Consider the following 17841-nt stretch of genomic DNA (forward strand, 5'->3'; position numbering starts at 1 on the left):
AATGAGTCCTTGTTTCTGTGTGTTTCTGATATACACCCACTGCAATTTTACTTTGATTAATAAAAGTTGTACACAGCCAGTTTTGAAGCCTAGACCATTTGTGTCAAAATAAAATCAAATAAAAGCTATATTTTTGACCTGCACTGATTTTAATATTCTTAAATGAATGAAAAAGCAAACAGCTACCAAACCAACAGAGCAGATTCCTACCTGGACTCCATAGTGTCTTTGGTGAGATAGACAATCCAGTAGACCAGGTTGAAGGCCCCGAAGGACAGAGGAAAAAGGATGCGAGAGTACTTGTCAATAATACTAGTTCCTATCAGCATGCTGTTGGCAGGGACAGTGGAGCCTTGCTGATGGAGATCAGGCTGTGGTGGTCTGGATAACCTGTCAGGAGCATCTCTTTGAGAGAGAGAGTTCAGCCTTTTCTTCAGCACACCTCCAGGGTCCAGAGGATTCTACACACAGACAGATTCATTTGTGACACGAGGACAAGCAAACAGTTATCAAAGTGTTTGACTGGTGACACAACGGACACTTTTCACGTTTCAGCCTGGAACGCAGACTAGAAAGGAAAGGTGTGATGACAGGCTACAGAAAATGTTATTACGGTGATACTTTTTGCTCCAGTGATACAAACAAGCAAATACAACACGGAAATAATAATGTTCACCTTCGTAGTGTTTCTTTTGATTTTGTTGCAAAGGTAAATTTGTTGTAATAGAAAAAACACTTTAGGAAGGGTTGTTTAGTGATGTTGTAGGAGTATTGGCTAGTGTTGAAGATCTGTGTGGATTTATACTGCTACATGAAAGCAAACTTGATAAAAAGGGATCCATTAAAAATATACAATTTTCAATTTTATGTATACATTGTAAATTTATTCTATTCTGTGGCCCTATATTTATTTGTTTCAAGGATCCAATGTATCTTCTAACACCATGATCTAAAGCTTATTTATTTTATTTTTTTTACGTTATTTTAATTTATGTTATATTTTTTGTTATGTTGTTATATGTCATGTCATGTTATGTTATGTTATGCTATGTTATGCTATGCTATGCTATGCTATGCTATGCTATGTTATCCTGGAGCCTAACTCACCATCTTCAACCAGTTAAAGTCTCTGTAAAGAATTGTTGGTCTCACTTTATTTTAAGGTCCAATTCTCACTATTAACAAACTATTATCTACGACTTTTGCCTCAATAAAGTCCTTATTTGCTGCTTATTATTAGTTAGTAAGGTAGTTGTTAAGTTTAGGTACAGGGTGAATTAAGGAATACAAAATATTCTTATGTAGAATAAGGTATAAATATGTGCTATAAGTACTAGTAAACATCCAACATGCTAAATATATGCATGCTAATAAGCAACTAGTTAATAGTGAGAATTGGTCCCTAAACTAAAGTGTTACCGAACTGTTGTATGTAACAAAGTACATCTTTTGCAATAATGATTCAGAATCAGATTTATTGACAAGTATGCTTGCGCATACAAGGAATTTGTTTTAGTGACATAAGCTTCGAAGACACAGAGACAACAACACACAGACAATAAAAATAAGATGAGAATAAAAAATACACATATGTAAATATAAATAGACAAAAATAGAAAAAATAATTGAAAAATAAATAAATTGTATGTACAGTTGTGCTATAGATCAGGGGTTCTCCAACCTTTTTCACACCACGGACCGGTTACGTTTTGAAAATATTCTCACGGACAAGGGGATGGGGGGGTGGCAAAGGGGATATATATATATATATATATATTTATATTTATATTATATATATTTAATATATTTATATTTACATACATAGTCGCCTATATTATATATTGTGTATTGTGTTTTTTATTTTTTTGCTGCTTTGTACATTGGTTATTGGCTATTTCTTGTTATTTTGTTTTATTACCTGTGTCCTGTTACTGTCTTTCTGTTGCACTGTGGAGCTTCTGTCACTACAACAAATTCCTTGTATGTGTAAACATACTTGGCCAATAAAGCTCATTCTGATTCTGATTCTTCTGATATATATATATATATATATATATATATATATATATATATATCAGAAGTGAAGTGAAGTGACATACTGCCCATACTCGGAATTCGTGCTCTGCATTTAACCCATCCAACGTGCACACACACAGCAGTGAACACACACACACACACACACACACACACACACACACACACACACACACACACAGTGAACACCCGGAGCAGTGGGCAGCCATTTACACTGTTGGGGGTTCGGTGCCTTGCTCAAGTGCCTTGCTCAAGGGCACCTCAGTTGTGGTATTGAGGGTGGAGAGAGCGCTGGACATTCACTCCCCCCACCTACAATCCCTGCTGGCCCGAGACTCGAACCCGCAACCTTTGGATTACGAGTCCGACTCTCTAACCATAGTCTTTACTACAGGTTTAGCAGATTTAAGTTTTTGCCTATAGGTTGGTATAAGATGAACTAGGCAGTGGTCAGACAGCCCCAAAGCTGCCCGTGGGACAGAGTGGTATGCATCCTTTATTGCTGTGTAACATTGATCCAGTATATTACTGTCTCTGGTGGGACATGTAACATGCTGTTTGTATTTTGGCAGTTCACAGGAGAGATTGGCTTTATTAAAGTCCCCAAGAATGATTACAACAGAATCCAGGTGTTGTTGCTCTGTCTCTGTGATCTGATCAGCGAGTTTCTGTAAAGCTGAGCTCACGTGCGCTTGGGGAGGAATGTAAACACTCATTCACGAGAATGAACGAGCAAAACTCCCATGGCGAATGGAATGGCTTACAGTTAATGAAGAGCGCTTCTATATTGGGACAGCACATCTTCTTTAGCACAGTTACATCTGTACACCACCTCTCATTGATGTAGAAGCATGTCCCGCCCGCCACGAGATTTCCCCGTTGATTTTGCGTTGTGGTCCGCTCTAAACAGCTGAAAGCTCAGCAGATGAAGCACACTGTCCAGAATGGCATCATTCAGGCAGGTTTCTGTGAAACACAGAGCAGCAGAGTGTGAGAAATCCTTATTTGTCTGGGAGAGCAGAAGTTCATCCGTTTTGTTGGGTAGAAAGCGAAGATTCGCCAGATGGATGCAACGCAATGGTGTTCGAAATCCACGCTGACTGAGCTTCACGAGCGCGCCGGCTTGCTTCCCCCGTCTGCGCATCCTGAAGCGTTTGATCAGCGCCACTGCTCCGCCAAAAACTATTTTCAGCAAAACTTCAGAATAATCGAAAACCGGTAGGAGATTTTGTGGTGTGTTCTGCAGAATGTTCAGCAGTTCATCCCTGGTGAAACTGATCATATTTGAAAAACAGGAAAAACTAACAAAAACACTAAAACAACTGGAGAGGGAAGCTCTTCTTGTCTAATTTAACATTATTAAGAGTCCATAACCACTAAACATGTAATTTAGAGCAGGTGGGCAACAATAACATCTGCAAAATGAACTTTAATTAGTCTTTGCTCTGAGGTTATTTATGCCTTTTATTTGCAGCGCCTCAGCCCTTTTCCGGCTGGGGAAAGTTTTGGCATGGAGCAACAGCTTTGACTCACTTCCATCATTGAGCAGGTTTCCAAGCTGTGAGTGTCAGCTGCAGATCACTGTGTCGTCCTGCTGCAATGTGAAACCGCCCTGGGAGCACCTGTTCATGCTGCCATAAGACCGCAGCTATTTTTGACACCGCAACAGGCAGCACCTAACTCAGGCTAAATACCCAAGGCAATGGGACGTTCACACACTTGTATCCAGTCTCTGGCTCTCATGTCATTCATGAATGTGCGCTGTTGCACTGTTCTCCAAAAGAGCCATCATATATGCTTATTTCAGCTTTTTAGCTTCAGATTTGCTTATTGCTGCCATTGGTTGAACAAGAAGCTGACATGTTGAATTACTGGGTTTTAAAGATGCCACAGTGTTTACACTCTTAAGGAAGTCAAACTACAGACATTTGTTTTTATGGCAAGAACATGCTCAATACATAATTTCATAATTTCAATTACAATACATAAAAAATATATATATTTAAAGGCAGGTTTTCTCAATGATCCAACAATCCAGAAATATCCACTTTAATAGCACTTTTATACACATTTTTTTTCTGGCTATTGATATTATTTTAGATTTATGGAGTGAAAAATAAAGCAGCAAATTAGGAACTTATTGAAACAAAAGCTGGGGTTAATAGTTAGTTAATAGTAAGAATTGATACCCAAACTGAAATTAATGTAAAATGCCATTTGTAGGTTGATTCCCACTAAAAACATTTAAGCATCCCAGCCAGGACAACATAGACGACATTGGCTCAACCAGTGGGGTGAGTTTGGGACGGGCCTATCGATTTGTCCTATTAAAAGGGGAATATTCAGGAAACCTGCAGGAAAAGGTATCTGGCAATAGTGCAAATAACACTGGTGTACAAAACACTATGAGATGATCATATCATGAGCCAATTACTGTAGAGCTGTTTTTACACCGCCTAGAAGCCAATAGAAGTCTTAATGAAGTTGTTGTCGAGCTGAGCAAACCTAAGTAAGAAGAAGCACTTCCAAACTCCTGCAATTCTGAACAAACCCGAGCCACAGTCTCTGTCATTACGCCTGTGACTTTACATGCAATGGAACTCAGACTGTGACTTCACACATTAATTTTCTCACTCCGGGCAAGAGTACGATGGCATTGCGTCTAACGCCTCTAGCAATCATGCGAGACAGAGGATAGATCCCCTCGCTTTGAGTCTGGCATGCTTTCGCTTGGATGTTTTGCTACATTGAACTGATTATATAATCTAAAGCAGTAAAATGGCTCAGGAGGCCACTGGCTGTCTCCTTTCATCTAATGTGCCTGTTATCATGAGAGCGAACCATGAAAGGGAGAGAGAAGAGAGATTGGAGTGAATGGAGACACAAAGAATTACCGTAACAACTTCTCCATCACTTCTGGCCGCAGCACAGGCCATGTTGGCCCGCCGAAGTTCCTTATTGGCCTGCAAGGTGGAGAAATAGTTGACAGCAGCGAACTCGATAAGGGCTGAGAAGACGAACGCAAAGCAGACGGCGATGAACCAGTCCATGGCGGTGGCATAGGAGACCTTGGGTAACGAGTGACGAGCGCTAATGCTCAGTGTGGTCATGGTTAGTACTGTGGTGATACCTGTCGGGAACACATGAACACAAAATCCAGTTAGCTTGACTGGTCCTAGAAAGCCTTGGTAAAGATTTCTGTTCTGTTCTCGGTTGATTAGGTTAAACTTTGCCTCAGTTCTACAGAATCCTAAACATTACTGAAAATTCATTCATTCAAAAATGAGAATTCTGTCATTATTGTTTTTGCAACTGACACCTAAAATGGTTAAAAGCTTTTTGAATAATGAAAAATAATGAAGAATAATTAAAATTGGCTCACATATTATTTTAAGGTCCAATTCTCACTATTAACCAACTATTAACTATGACTTCTGCGTCAATAAATTCCTAATTTGCTGCTTATTAATACTTAGTACGGTAGTTGTTAATTTAGGTATGGGGTGGAATAAAGGATCTAAAACATGATCATGCCGAATAAGGCATTAATGTGTGCTTTATTAAGTACTAATAAACAGCCAATATGATAGTAATATGCATGCTAATAAGCAACTAGTTAAGAATTGGTCCCTAAACTAAAGTGTTACCGAAAATAGTCTAGAAGCATTTACAGTATTTTCTGTTAATGCACTTCATCAGACTAATGACATGTCAAAGGCAACACAAATTTAAGGACATTTACTTGAAGTGCAGCCATTTTTTTTCTCATATGACAATTCAAAGGAAGGCCAATTTGTCATTTGGGTGTCATTTGCAATTTGTAAAACCAAAATACACCAGGGTTTTTAGACAGGGTTATCATGATACCAGTAACAGTAAAGAAACCAGTAAAGTATGCATTCATTTAGTGGTTTTCAACCATCCAACAGTGATTATTAAAGTACAAAAGCTATATCATTCTTTCTTCTTACTTTCTTTTGTTTTTCAAAGCAGCTATACAAACATAGAAACCTCCCCAAACCTATCCCACCCCAGTAGACTTCAAGATTATTGAAAATAAACTGAATCTAGATCCAACATTTTAATAGAATATAAAAAATAGAATAAATAGACCTCTTTCCTGTACTGTTGTTGTTATTTTTAAAAGATTATGCAGTTTGGATCCTTTCTCCCATGTTTCTGAGCACCAACATAATGGGGCTGATGGGAAAATGCGGGGTGGGAGGCAGCGTACAGTTATTTTATAATGGATCATAGAGACCAATGGGCCGCTGGTGCATGTTGGCTCTATTGAAAAGGCCATTTACTCAAAGCTCTGCATGAACACAGTGGAATAGCTCCAGGATAAATAATAGGCATTAGTTCAGTAAGGGCTGAAAAGCCTTTGAGATTCAAAGCGATTTGCACAAAAGATAACAATATTTAATAAGCTTTGTGATATTTTATTTGACATCTAAAGCAGCGCGTATGTTGCTTAATTTAATAAAATATATTTATAGAATAGTTACCCAAAGGCAAAGGGTTTTTATTTTATGAGACAAGAAATACCTTTTTATATTTCATTCAGTTAATTTTTTTCTTAATGTTTTCTTAACAATATTGTGTTAGATATTTTTCGCAAATATTTTCAGTTGTTTTCTCCCCGATGTAAATATTTTGTTTGCATACTATTTTTGTATGTATACAAATTATACATACAAAACCAACAGAAAAATGCAAAGCATTTTCACATTGTATCTTCATAGCTGTCTAGATTACGGATTTCTTTCAATGGCTCAGAGTGCCATTAATTTCATTACAATGTAAAACAATGTTGTGAACAACTTATTTGCTTTAAAAATACTGCATTTACATGTAGATATATTTTATAGTTCCCTGTAAACTTGATTCACAAAATCTGACTGTTTTATTAAGATTAGATGTGACATAATTCATCTATTCAATTCAATTCAATGTTGTAGCCGTACCAAAGCTCTAAATATTTATCTATTGTACAAACTATAAGTGAGACATTGAAAATTCTGAAATAATTTGCATGAATAAGAGATAAATTAATAAGGAATAAGTTGCTTACTTCAAAATAGCAAAGTTACAAATTTAACTTACAGTATGCACAAAATTGGAATATCGCATAAAACAGTTGGAAACAAAGCACCTTTGTTTCCATCCAGTGAGTAGAAGTGAGTCACTACCTGATTAACTTGTTCTAAATGTAATGAAGAAAAATGAAATTTGCTGCAGTAGGCGAAGGCATTGTATATAATATTTTTTGTAAACAATAAACTATGAGCTTCAGAGCACGGAGATGAAACGAGGTCATGTTATCTTATTTTCAGAGTCTGCTGTTTGGGAACGCAGTTCTGAGAGTTAATTATAACGAAGCACTTTGACGAGACTTTGCTCAAGCATTTTAGAATGACAAAACTAGCATTTCAGTGTCACGGTTCACTCATTCATTGCTTCCTCCTTGTTCCGTAATTCTGTCATGTGTGTGTGTGTGTGTGGGGGCGTGGCCGAGCCATCACCGCTCACTACACTCAGCTGAGCCTCGTTAGCGGCGCCAGCTGCAGCTCTTCAACACACCTATAAATACTCACCAGTTTCTCCTCTCATTGTCAGATTGTTGTGGATGCCTTCCTGTGCTGTTCTTGTGCCTGTTCCTGCTTCGTTCTCATCCGTGCCGCTGTCTGGTGTGTTAGTCGATGTCCCGTGTCGGTGTGGCTGTGTTCTTCGTTCCTGCATGGATATTCACTCACCACCTACGGATCCGACTCTTCACCTCCATCCAGCCGTGTAGTCCATCAGGTTCCTGCGTCACTCATCATCATTACATTCCTGTTTGTGTGTGTTCCATCTGACGAACAATAAACTCTGTTTTCACCCGCACTTGCTTCCTCATCACTTCCTTGCCATGACAGAACAATCTGACCATACCATGGAAGCAGCGGGTGCCTCAGCCACTTCACTAGAGGCATTCATCACCCAAAGCATTGATAGGATGAATTCTCAGGAGGCGAGCCTGAATAACACGGGTCGTGCTATTCAGGCTCTAGTGACGCAGGTGTCCGAGCTCACCCAGCAATTTCAACAGCTGCGAGTTCCCACTGCGCCACCCACACCGCCAGTTCCTCCCATTCCATCGGAGCCCCCCTTCCAGCCGGAGCCTCGGCTGCCCGTTCCCGAACCGTACGCCGGAGAACCCAGGTTTTGTAGGGCCTTCCTCACACGGTGTTCCATGCATTTTGCTTTGCAACCCAGAACATACAGCACGGAACAGAGCAAGGTGGCGTGTGTTATCACACTATTGACTGGAAGGGCGGCACTATGGGGAACAGCGGTGTGGGAGAATCAAGATCCATGCTGCGCCTCGTTCCAGGCACTGTCCGAGGAAATGAAGCGGGTTTTCGATCGTGCCGTCGCCGGAAGAGAGGCGGCCAGAATTCTCGCCGATCTCCGCCAGGGGGAAAGATCGGTAGCTGACTATTCCATCGAGTTCCGGACCCTGGCGGCGGAGTGTCGCTGGAACGAGGAGGCGCAGTGGGACATGTTCTGCATGGGCTGGCTGACCGCGTCCAGAGAGAGATCTACGTCCTGGACCTCCCCACCACACTCAACGGACTGATTGACTTGGCCTTAAGAGTGGACGCACGACTCGCTAGAGTGGAACGACGCGTCCCGGTCAACCGAGTCCCTGGTGGGTTTGAGAGTCAACGTGTCAACGACGGGGACGTGGTCAGCCCTACCTACAATCCCGAACCCATGCAGATAGGGCGGGCTCGGCTTTCCCGGGAGGAGAAGGAGAGGCGGAGATCCCAGGGCCTCTGCCTGTATTGTGGGGGGGCAGGACACTTTCTGAACAGGTGCCCAGTAAAAGACCAAGCCCGTTAGTAAGTGTGAGGCTACTATCGGGTGGGATCTCCGCAGAGAAGACCTCATCAACATCATCGACCCTCCTCCCGGTAAAACTGAGATGGGCTACACATTCACTCAGCTGTCAGGCGCTACTGGATTCCGGGGCAGAAGGTAACTTTTTGGACTATACATTTGCGCACAAGTTTCAGATCCCCATCAAACCCCTCACGCACAATATTTCTGTTCACGCCCTCAACGGTCACGAGTTACCTCCCATCTCCTTCACCTCTGAACCCGTCACCCTCACCACGTCTGGAAACCATACTGAGACTATATCCTTCTTTATCATGGACACCCCCCTGGCACCTGTCGTGCTCGGCCATCCCTGGCTCATCAATCACAACCCCAAAATAGACTGGCATCAAAGATCCGTCATAGCTTGGAGCAATAATTGTTATAAGTCCTGTCTTGTGTCTGCCTGTCCGTTGGTCTCTGTTTCTGTGTTTCAGGAGGAGGCGATGGATTTGTCTAACGTGCCCGCGGAGTACCAGGACCTGAGGGAAGTGTTCAGTAAGTCTCGAGCAGCTTCTCTTCCTCCGCATCGTCCTTACGACTGTGCCATAGATTTACTGCCAGGTACGTCTCCGCCTAAGGGCAAGTTATATTCACTTTCTGTTCCAGAAAGGGAGGCTATGGAGAAATATATATTTCTGATTCTCTAGCTTCCGGGTTTATCCGCCCTTCCTCTTCTCCGGCGGGGGCGGGGTTCTTTTTTGTGGGGAAGAAGGATGGGTCCCTGCGTCCTTGTATTGACTACCGAGGGTTGAACAACATCACGGTAAAGAATACTTATCCTTTACCGTTGATGTCTTCAGCCTTCGAGAGGTTGCAGGGAGCATCCATTTTCACAAAATTGGATTTACGTAATGCCTATCATTTGGTCCGCATAAGGAAGGGGGATGAGTGGAAGACTGCTTTTAACACCCCCAGGGGGCACTTTGAATACTTGGTTATGCCCTTCGGGCTGTCCAACTCCCCGGCGGTCTTCCAGGCACTCGTCAATGACGTGCTGCGAGATATGGTAGATCAGTTCATATATGTCTACCTGGATGACATATTGATTTTTTCTTCATCTCTCCAGGAACATGTGCAGCACGTCCGGCGAGTGCTTCAGAGGTTGCTAGAGAATGGGCTTTTTGTCAAGGCGGAGAAATGCGCTTTTCATGCACGGTCTGTTCCTTTTCTGGGGTACATTGTGTCGTCCGAGGGAGTGCGTATGGATCCTGAGAAAGTTAAGGCTGTGGTGGAGTGGCCAAGCCCAGACTCCCGTAAGGCCCTACAGAGGTTTCTGGGTTTCGCCAACTTCTACCGGCGTTTTATTCGCAACTTCAGCCAACTAGCCGCGCCTCTGACTGCCTTGACCTCCCCCAGAACTACGTTCAGGTGGTCTAACATAGCCGAGGCTGTGTTTACCAAACTAAAGGGCCGCTTTGTTTCAGCCCCCATCCTCATAGCCCCTGATTCCTCGCGTCAGTTTGTGGTGGAGGTCGACGCGTCAGAGGTGGGGGTAGGCGCAGTGCTATCCCAACGCTCTTCCGCGGACGGCAAGATGCATCCCTGCGCGTTTTTGTCCCATCGTTTATCCCCGGCCGAACGCAATTACGACATTGGTAACAGAGAGTTGTTGGCAGTCAAATTAGCGTTGGAGGAATGGCGTCACTGGTTGGAAGGGTCGGGGGTACCTTTTATCGTCTGGACCGATCACAGGAATCTAGAATATATTAGAACTGCTAAAAGACTGAATTCCAGGCAGGCTCGGTGGGCACTTTTTTTCGGTCGTTTTGATTTTTCTCTCTCGTACCGCCCGGGTTCCAAAAACATCAAACCCGACTCTTTATCACGCATTTTTGACAGTTCCGAACGCCCGTCTACTCCCGAGTGCATTTTACCCGAGACTCTTTTTGTCTCCACACTCACATGGGAGATCGAGTCGAAGGTCAGAACGGCCTTAGAAGGGGTAACGCCTCCGCCCGGTTGCCCACCGAATCGGTTATTTGTGCCGGAGAGATTACGGTCCGATGTTATTCAGTGGGGGCATTGTTCCAACGTGGCTTGTCATCCAGGAGTTAATCGCACTAGTTTTTTGGTCAAGCAACGATTCTGGTGGCCACGTATGGCTCACGACATTCACAGTTTTGTTTTGGCTTGCTCGGTTTGTGCCACTGGTAAGACTTCCAATCGACCCCCAGATGGGTTACTTCAACCGCTGCCGGTCCCTTCGAGACCCTGGTCCCACATTGCGCTAGATTTTATCACCGCCCTCCCGCCCTCTCAGGGCAACACAGTCGTTTTGACCGTGGTGGACCGATTCTCGAAGGCGGCCCATTTCATTCCCTTGCCCAAATTACCCTCAGCCAAGGAGACAGCGTTGACAGTCGTTGACCACGTCTTTCGCTTACATGGCCTCCCGGTAGACGTGGTTTCCGACAGGGGACCCCAGTTTGTGTCCAAATTTTGGCAAGAGTTTTGTAAATTGCTGGGAGCGACTGTCAGTCTGTCCTCTGGGTTTCACCCCCAGAGCAATGGCCAAACCGAGAGAGCCAACCAAGATTTGGAAAGGGTGTTGCGATGTCTGGTTTCCAAGAATCCTTCCTCTTGGAGCCAACAACTATCTATGGTGGAGTACGCCCACAATACGTTACCAGTGTCTTCCACGGGCCTATCTCCGTTTGAATGTAGTTTAGGTTACCAGCCACCAATTTTTTCCAGTCTGGAATCCGAAGTCGCGGTCCCCTCCGCTCACGCCTTTGTCCAGAGGTGTCACCGCACTTGGACTAGAGCCCGTGAGACTCTACTCCAAGTGGGGGCGCGCACCAAGGCTAAAGCCGATCGCCACCGGTCTAAGGCCCCCGTTTACGTCGTAGGTCAAAAAGTGTGGCTTTCTACCAAGAACATTCCTCTTCGCTCCGTTTCTAATAAACTTGCTCCCAAATTCATTGGCCCGTTCACTGTCACCAAGATCATTAGTCCGGTGGCAGTCCGCCTCAAACTTCCTCCGGTGTACAGGAGGATTCATTCCGTCTTTCACGTATCCAAAATTAAACCCGTGTTTCATTCTCCGATTAATCCGCCAGCCCTGGTTCCCCCCCCGCCGCGACTCGTAGACGGGGAACCCACATTTTCGGTAAATCGTATACTGGACTCAAGACGGAGGGGACGCGGATTTCAGTACTTCGTGGACTGGGAGGGGTACGGTCCGGAGGAGAGAAGTTGGGTGCCTGCGAGAGACATACTGGACCACTCTCTTATCGATGATTACAATCGACAGGTAGGAGAACCTGGGAACGCCAGGAGGCGTTCTTAGGGGAGGGGTACTGTCACGGTTCACTCATTCATTGCTTCCTCCTTGTTCCGTAATTCTGTCATGTGTGTGTGTGTGTGTGGGGGCGTGGCCGAGCCATCACCGCTCACTACACTCAGCTGAGCCTCGTTAGCGGCGCCAGCTGCAGCTCTTCAACACACCTATAAATACTCACCAGTTTCTCGTCTCATTGTCAGATTGTTGTGGATGCCTTCCTGTGCTGTTCTTGTGCCTGTTCCTGCTTCGTTCTCATCCGTGCCGCTGTCTGGTGTGTTAGTCGATGTCCCGTGTCGGTGTGGCTGTGTTCTTCGTTCCTGCATGGATATTCACTCACCACCTACGGATCCGACTCTTCACCTCCATCCAGCCGTGTAGTCCATCAGGTTCCTGCGTCACTCATCATCATTACATTCCTGTTTGTGTGTGTTCCATCTGACGAACAATAAACTCTGTTTTCACCCGCACTTGCTTCCTCATCACTTCCTTGCCATGACATTCAGATGCTGTGCAATGAGATCTGTCCATTAGTTGGTCCAGTTCCATCGCAAATTCTTTTTTTGATGCACAATAAGGAATTTATTCAGTTTCCATCATAGTTTATGTGCATGTTTTCTTACCAGATAAAACATTTATCCAACTTAGTTGAGCGTATACGTTTTAAATTTTTTTTCACATTTTTAGAATTAATGCGCATCTTGGCGTTTCCATCCAGCGTTTTTTTGCGATATCGCAACATGTGCATAAAAGTTGGTGGATGGTGCCTGTTTAGTACCACTAGGGCTTCTGAATAATAAATAATCATTATACATGAGATAAAACATACATTCCCAAGAATATTAATTAATTAATTTAAATCATTGCTGCTGGTAAAGCCATCCGATTTCAAGTGAACTGGAATTCAATATCAGATGGGCAAGATAAAATTTACCAAAATGTGAAGACAGAAGTACAAGATGACTGTAGATGACTGTACTTTTGCTGTTTACTCAGAGGAGTACAAGTTCTGAAAACTACATGATATTAGGGTCCGATTAGAAGACATATTTTCATAACAGACTGAGAAAAATGGTAGAGGTCTGGGTTGCAACTTCCGTTATTTTCTTTTGATTGCAAACTCCATGTCATACCAAGTCATGTGCTGTCACTTTACTTCATACACACATCTCACATAAGTAAAGCAAATCTGGTCTTTCTGCGTTTTCACCCCACTATGCCTCACCTTCTCAAAACCTGTTACTTTAATGGCAAAGGTGTTGCTGATCCAATCTGCCGAGCTCACCACATCAGGACTGGCTTGCTGTGTTTTTGTTGGCCTGCTGTGGGTGATCTATAGGGCAGCTCATGGTCAATGGGTCGAGCTGATAGAAATTAGATACGCTTTCTCACCCAAGGAGAGACTACATTCAAGAGAGGGAGTACCTGCTATGAGCACAGTAACAATTAAACATACCCAGGCCTTAATAGAGATATTTACATTGTATGGCAAGCACAAAGCTTGACTCTAGATGACTGAGCCCTATAGAGACATAACAGGAGTCCATTATAAATGGACCTTATGGGAAGCTGAGCTGTCAGGGATCAAGTTTGCATGTAGCATCCAGTAATAAAATGAACTACAGACAGAGCTGAATAAACACATGTAAACACTAAGCCTTAAAGGAATATTTCACAGTAATCATAATTTATTAACTCTCATGTAATTCCAAACCTGTATGATCGTCTGAATGGTGAACAAGGGTTATCAAGCTCTAAATGACAAAAGGAATCATAAAAGAATAATAAAATAGTTGATTCAGCACATGCTCTATATTTCAAGTTTTTGGATGCCATGCAATAGTTTTTTTGTGAGGGAAAGAGTATAATGTGTTACAATATCACTGATAATCATTTCCTCTGCCATAGTTCTTATTCACACTTGCGTACATTCAAATATGGTGGAAGCATGTGATGCCAGGTTGAACAGTAATGATGCCAAACTTCATTGGTTCTTGTGCGACTCAGAACTGATGTGTCACAACTGAATATGAACATATTCAAATTTCACATGAGATTTGAGAGCAGAGGGGAATATTTTCAGTGAATAACAACATTAGTGAATAGCTATTTCGTTAAAGCTACCACAAGAGCTCTGAAGACTTGGAATATAAAGGCTTGAGTAAAGGTACTTTTATGCAACCTCACCTAATGCATATCGAAAAAGCCACAATGCCATATTACTTTTTTTTTTTTTTTATTATTATTTGATTTATTTACTGGGAATTGCATTGGTTAAATGAATTGAACCAGTTCATTGTTACTGTTTTAATACAGTTAAAGAGACCTATTATATTATTCTCAACTATCTTTTTTTTTAATAGCTCTTTTCTCAGGTGTTCAATAGAATCCAATACACAGAGCTGTGTTTCCCAAAAGCATCATTAGCCTAAGCAGATCGCAGAAACCACATGCACCAATGATCTCTACAACCATGCAATGCTTTTGGGAAATGCAGGCAAGTATAATTCCTTACAAATGGGACATGGGAATATTTTTTGTCTAAAAGCAATGCTCTTGAATAGTCAACTGACTAACTCTGATCTCATAACTGACACTCATATAAATATCAACATAGCTCATTCACTCTTTTCAACCTCACACTGATGTCTTTCACAGATAAATATAACTTCAGCTTTCATCTCCACAATCTAAATAAAAAAAAAGAAAAGAAAAAACTCACTGAATATTCAACTCCAGCTTCAAATCAAAGGTTAATATCTAGACAGATCCTATTTACAAGAGAACACCTTTAAGAGATCCTGAGCATGAATGGAAATGTATAAAGCAAAGGCACAAACACAACTCCTAGGGGTAAATGCATGCTTTTAAGGGCAAAAAGTTGGTCCAAATTAACCTCAGTCGATTACATCTCTGAACCCGATGCTCTGGGTTATTTCAGCTTTTAGTGGAAGAAGATTGTGATGTAGAGCAACTACAATGGAAATGGACAGTGAGTGCCTCTGCCTATTCATCTCTACTCTCTGAAGCAAGTCATTTGTTAGAACTCTCACTCCGTTTCTTTTTTACACTGTATTAAGTTTTCTTTCACATCTCTTTTCACAGGAATAACACTTTCACCTCAGAACTGAGAAACACGCTGTAGGTTGCTCACCTCTCCACATGAGCGGTGTTTGCTTGCAGAAACAACTCCTCTGACATGGTGTATTTCACACTTCGCTTAGAGCAAAGCCATTTTTATACTAAAGTTGTGACTTTATCAGCAAAACATGAACGTATCCCAATTAACCCATTTAAAGAGATAGTTCACCCAAAAATAATGCTGGCATCATTTACTCAACTTCGTGCTGTTCCAAACACAATCTTCAAAATGTCTTCTTTTCTGTTCAAAAAGGACTTGAGGGTGAGCAAATGATGACAGAATGTTCAGTTTTGCATGTCTGCAGTTCAAAACATCTTTATTATCTCAATCTTTGCATAGGTTTCTGGTAGAGTATATAGTGCTACAAACAAAACACATGTCCTCAGAAAATTCAAATATGTTTCCAAAAACATTTTACCATCTTACACAAATGGAATATGACAGCTTGCAAGGGCTTTAATTGCTTCATGCTGATGTGTTTTTCACAAAGAGCAAAACTTTAGCTGTAGGTTATAGACTGATACACTCCTAATTGCCCAATAAGCTCATTCTAATGGTCCCATTCAAACACAAGTGGGGGATCACAAAGACAGATGCTTCATTCGTGCATATAAATTAATCAGCTGAAAAAGCAATGTAGACAAAGTAAAAGTTAAGAGCCTGAACAGTCTGGTTCATTCAAAGTTAAAATAACAGTAAAAATATATATTTGCATCCACTTAAAAATCTATTATTCTTCTCATATTTCTGTTTGGAAATGAGGGCAATCAGAGAAAGGCAAGGAAGAGGATCTCAGTATGTTTGCTTTTATCCTACACCACAACAGAACAAGGGCCAAGGCACTTTAAGTGATTTAGGACCATTGCCAACAGCTGCCAAGAAGAGTGCATTAAGATAATGAAGCAATGGAGATCTACATAAAAAAGCAACAGGAAATGTGTATCATCTCATCAAGTTATAAAAGGCTGCTTAGCAAATTCATCTGGTTTCTATTCTATTTATGGAGAAAGACTTTGATGTATATTTATGATGGCACCATTTTTATGAGAACTTTGAGTATCGGTCTTGCAATTCACAACTCTTCACTTTAAATTGTACAGTACCAATATAGATTTATTTGTTTCAAATCTGGTGTGTTTAAAATACAAACACCTTCTGCTTTCTGTGGCTCAGTTCCAGAACTTAGTGAACTGCTTTGCACTCTACAGCGTACACAGACAGCACTGAAACGGAGCCTCATAAGTGAGTGATTTGGAACATTCAACATCAGAAGCAACTTCAGCGTTAGTGTGCTCACTTCCTTCACTGCCTGGATTGTTTTCACTGAGCTTGTTGCTATGCATGCTAGGATTGCATTCTGCATGAGGAATACATTGGAACTTGGCCAAAAGAAGGTCATAATGATCTTAGAAGACATATTGTCGCTGCCTACCTTTTAGAACAGCCTTAACATCAGGAAACTATGATCTATTGTGCCTTAAACTGCTGCAGCTCACTAGGTCTAAAATACAAGGTCTCATTTCAAATCTGATTTTGTACGCATAAAATTCCATGCACTTTAGTATTAGTAACTGCACAATGAGCCCCACAGATGAACAATTAAATAGGAAATAAAATACAGTGGCTTACCAAACACAGTTCTGGCCGGTACCGACTCCTTGTCGATCCAGAAGGAGACCTGTGCTAGGATCACAGTCATAATGCACGGGATGTATGTCTGGATCAAGAAGAAACCCATTTTCCTCTGCAGGTGGAAGTACACCGTCATGACTATGTATTCACCTGTGAGAGATGGATATGGGACATTAGTGGAATAGGCAATCCTAAACTACAAACCATAGATTCTGTAGAAACACATTCAAGATAAAAATCAATTTCAACACATATTCAACCCATATGTTCAAGATTTATTGAAATCATGACAATGTTTTAAGAGGTTTGCATTAAGAATTGGTGCTTGGCAAAGCAGAAAACCTTTGTTACTGAATCATACGTCCCAAAGCTCATACCTGTGTTTGACTTCAGCCTCTCACTAGACACTGTCTGTCCAATGAGATCATACTGTAGCAGGCTGGAACTCTCCTGAGGAACCTCCACGGAAAACAACGGCCCTTTCTTCCATGTGTAAACAATCTCACTCATTGGGTAGGCATCTAAATTAGGCACAAATCCAAATGGAAGTCAGTCGTACCAGTAAATCCAAGCAATGGGAATGTGTGCCATTTTAAACATACTTACAGCTGCCAAATTTCAACGGACATGAATGTCCATCCATTGGAAAATTTATCAGCCGCATGGGACACTCAGCATTGATGGTTAACCTGAGAACAATAAAAGCATCACATTTAATTTATGTAAAATAACAGATGATTTTCTCTATAGTAAACATCAAAAGTCATATGGAAAGTCATATGGAAAAACCCTTTGTTTTGCATTTGCATTAAAGAGAGAAATGGAT

General features: G+C 41.9%; 1 protein-coding gene across 1 annotated transcript in view; it reads right to left on the bottom strand.

Moving 5' to 3' along the window:
- Positions 1 to 206: 206 nt before the first annotated feature.
- The window catches only part of LOC306862250 (gamma-aminobutyric acid receptor subunit alpha-6-like), a gene marked incomplete at both ends in the record, with an annotated part of 30640 nt that continues 13005 nt past the window's right edge, over positions 207 to 17841 (bottom strand). The window contains 5 exons of the mRNA XM_079405001.1: positions 207 to 461; positions 4929 to 5164; positions 17013 to 17165; positions 17393 to 17536; positions 17622 to 17704. Coding sequence (XP_079261127.1) covers positions 207 to 461; positions 4929 to 5164; positions 17013 to 17165; positions 17393 to 17536; positions 17622 to 17704 — 871 coding nt within the window. The remainder of the gene's footprint in view (positions 462 to 4928; positions 5165 to 17012; positions 17166 to 17392; positions 17537 to 17621; positions 17705 to 17841) is intronic.

Source organism: Barbus barbus, assembly GCF_936440315.1.
Source record: "Barbus barbus genome assembly, chromosome: 43".
NCBI classification, from domain to species: Eukaryota; Metazoa; Chordata; class Actinopteri; order Cypriniformes; family Cyprinidae; genus Barbus; species Barbus barbus.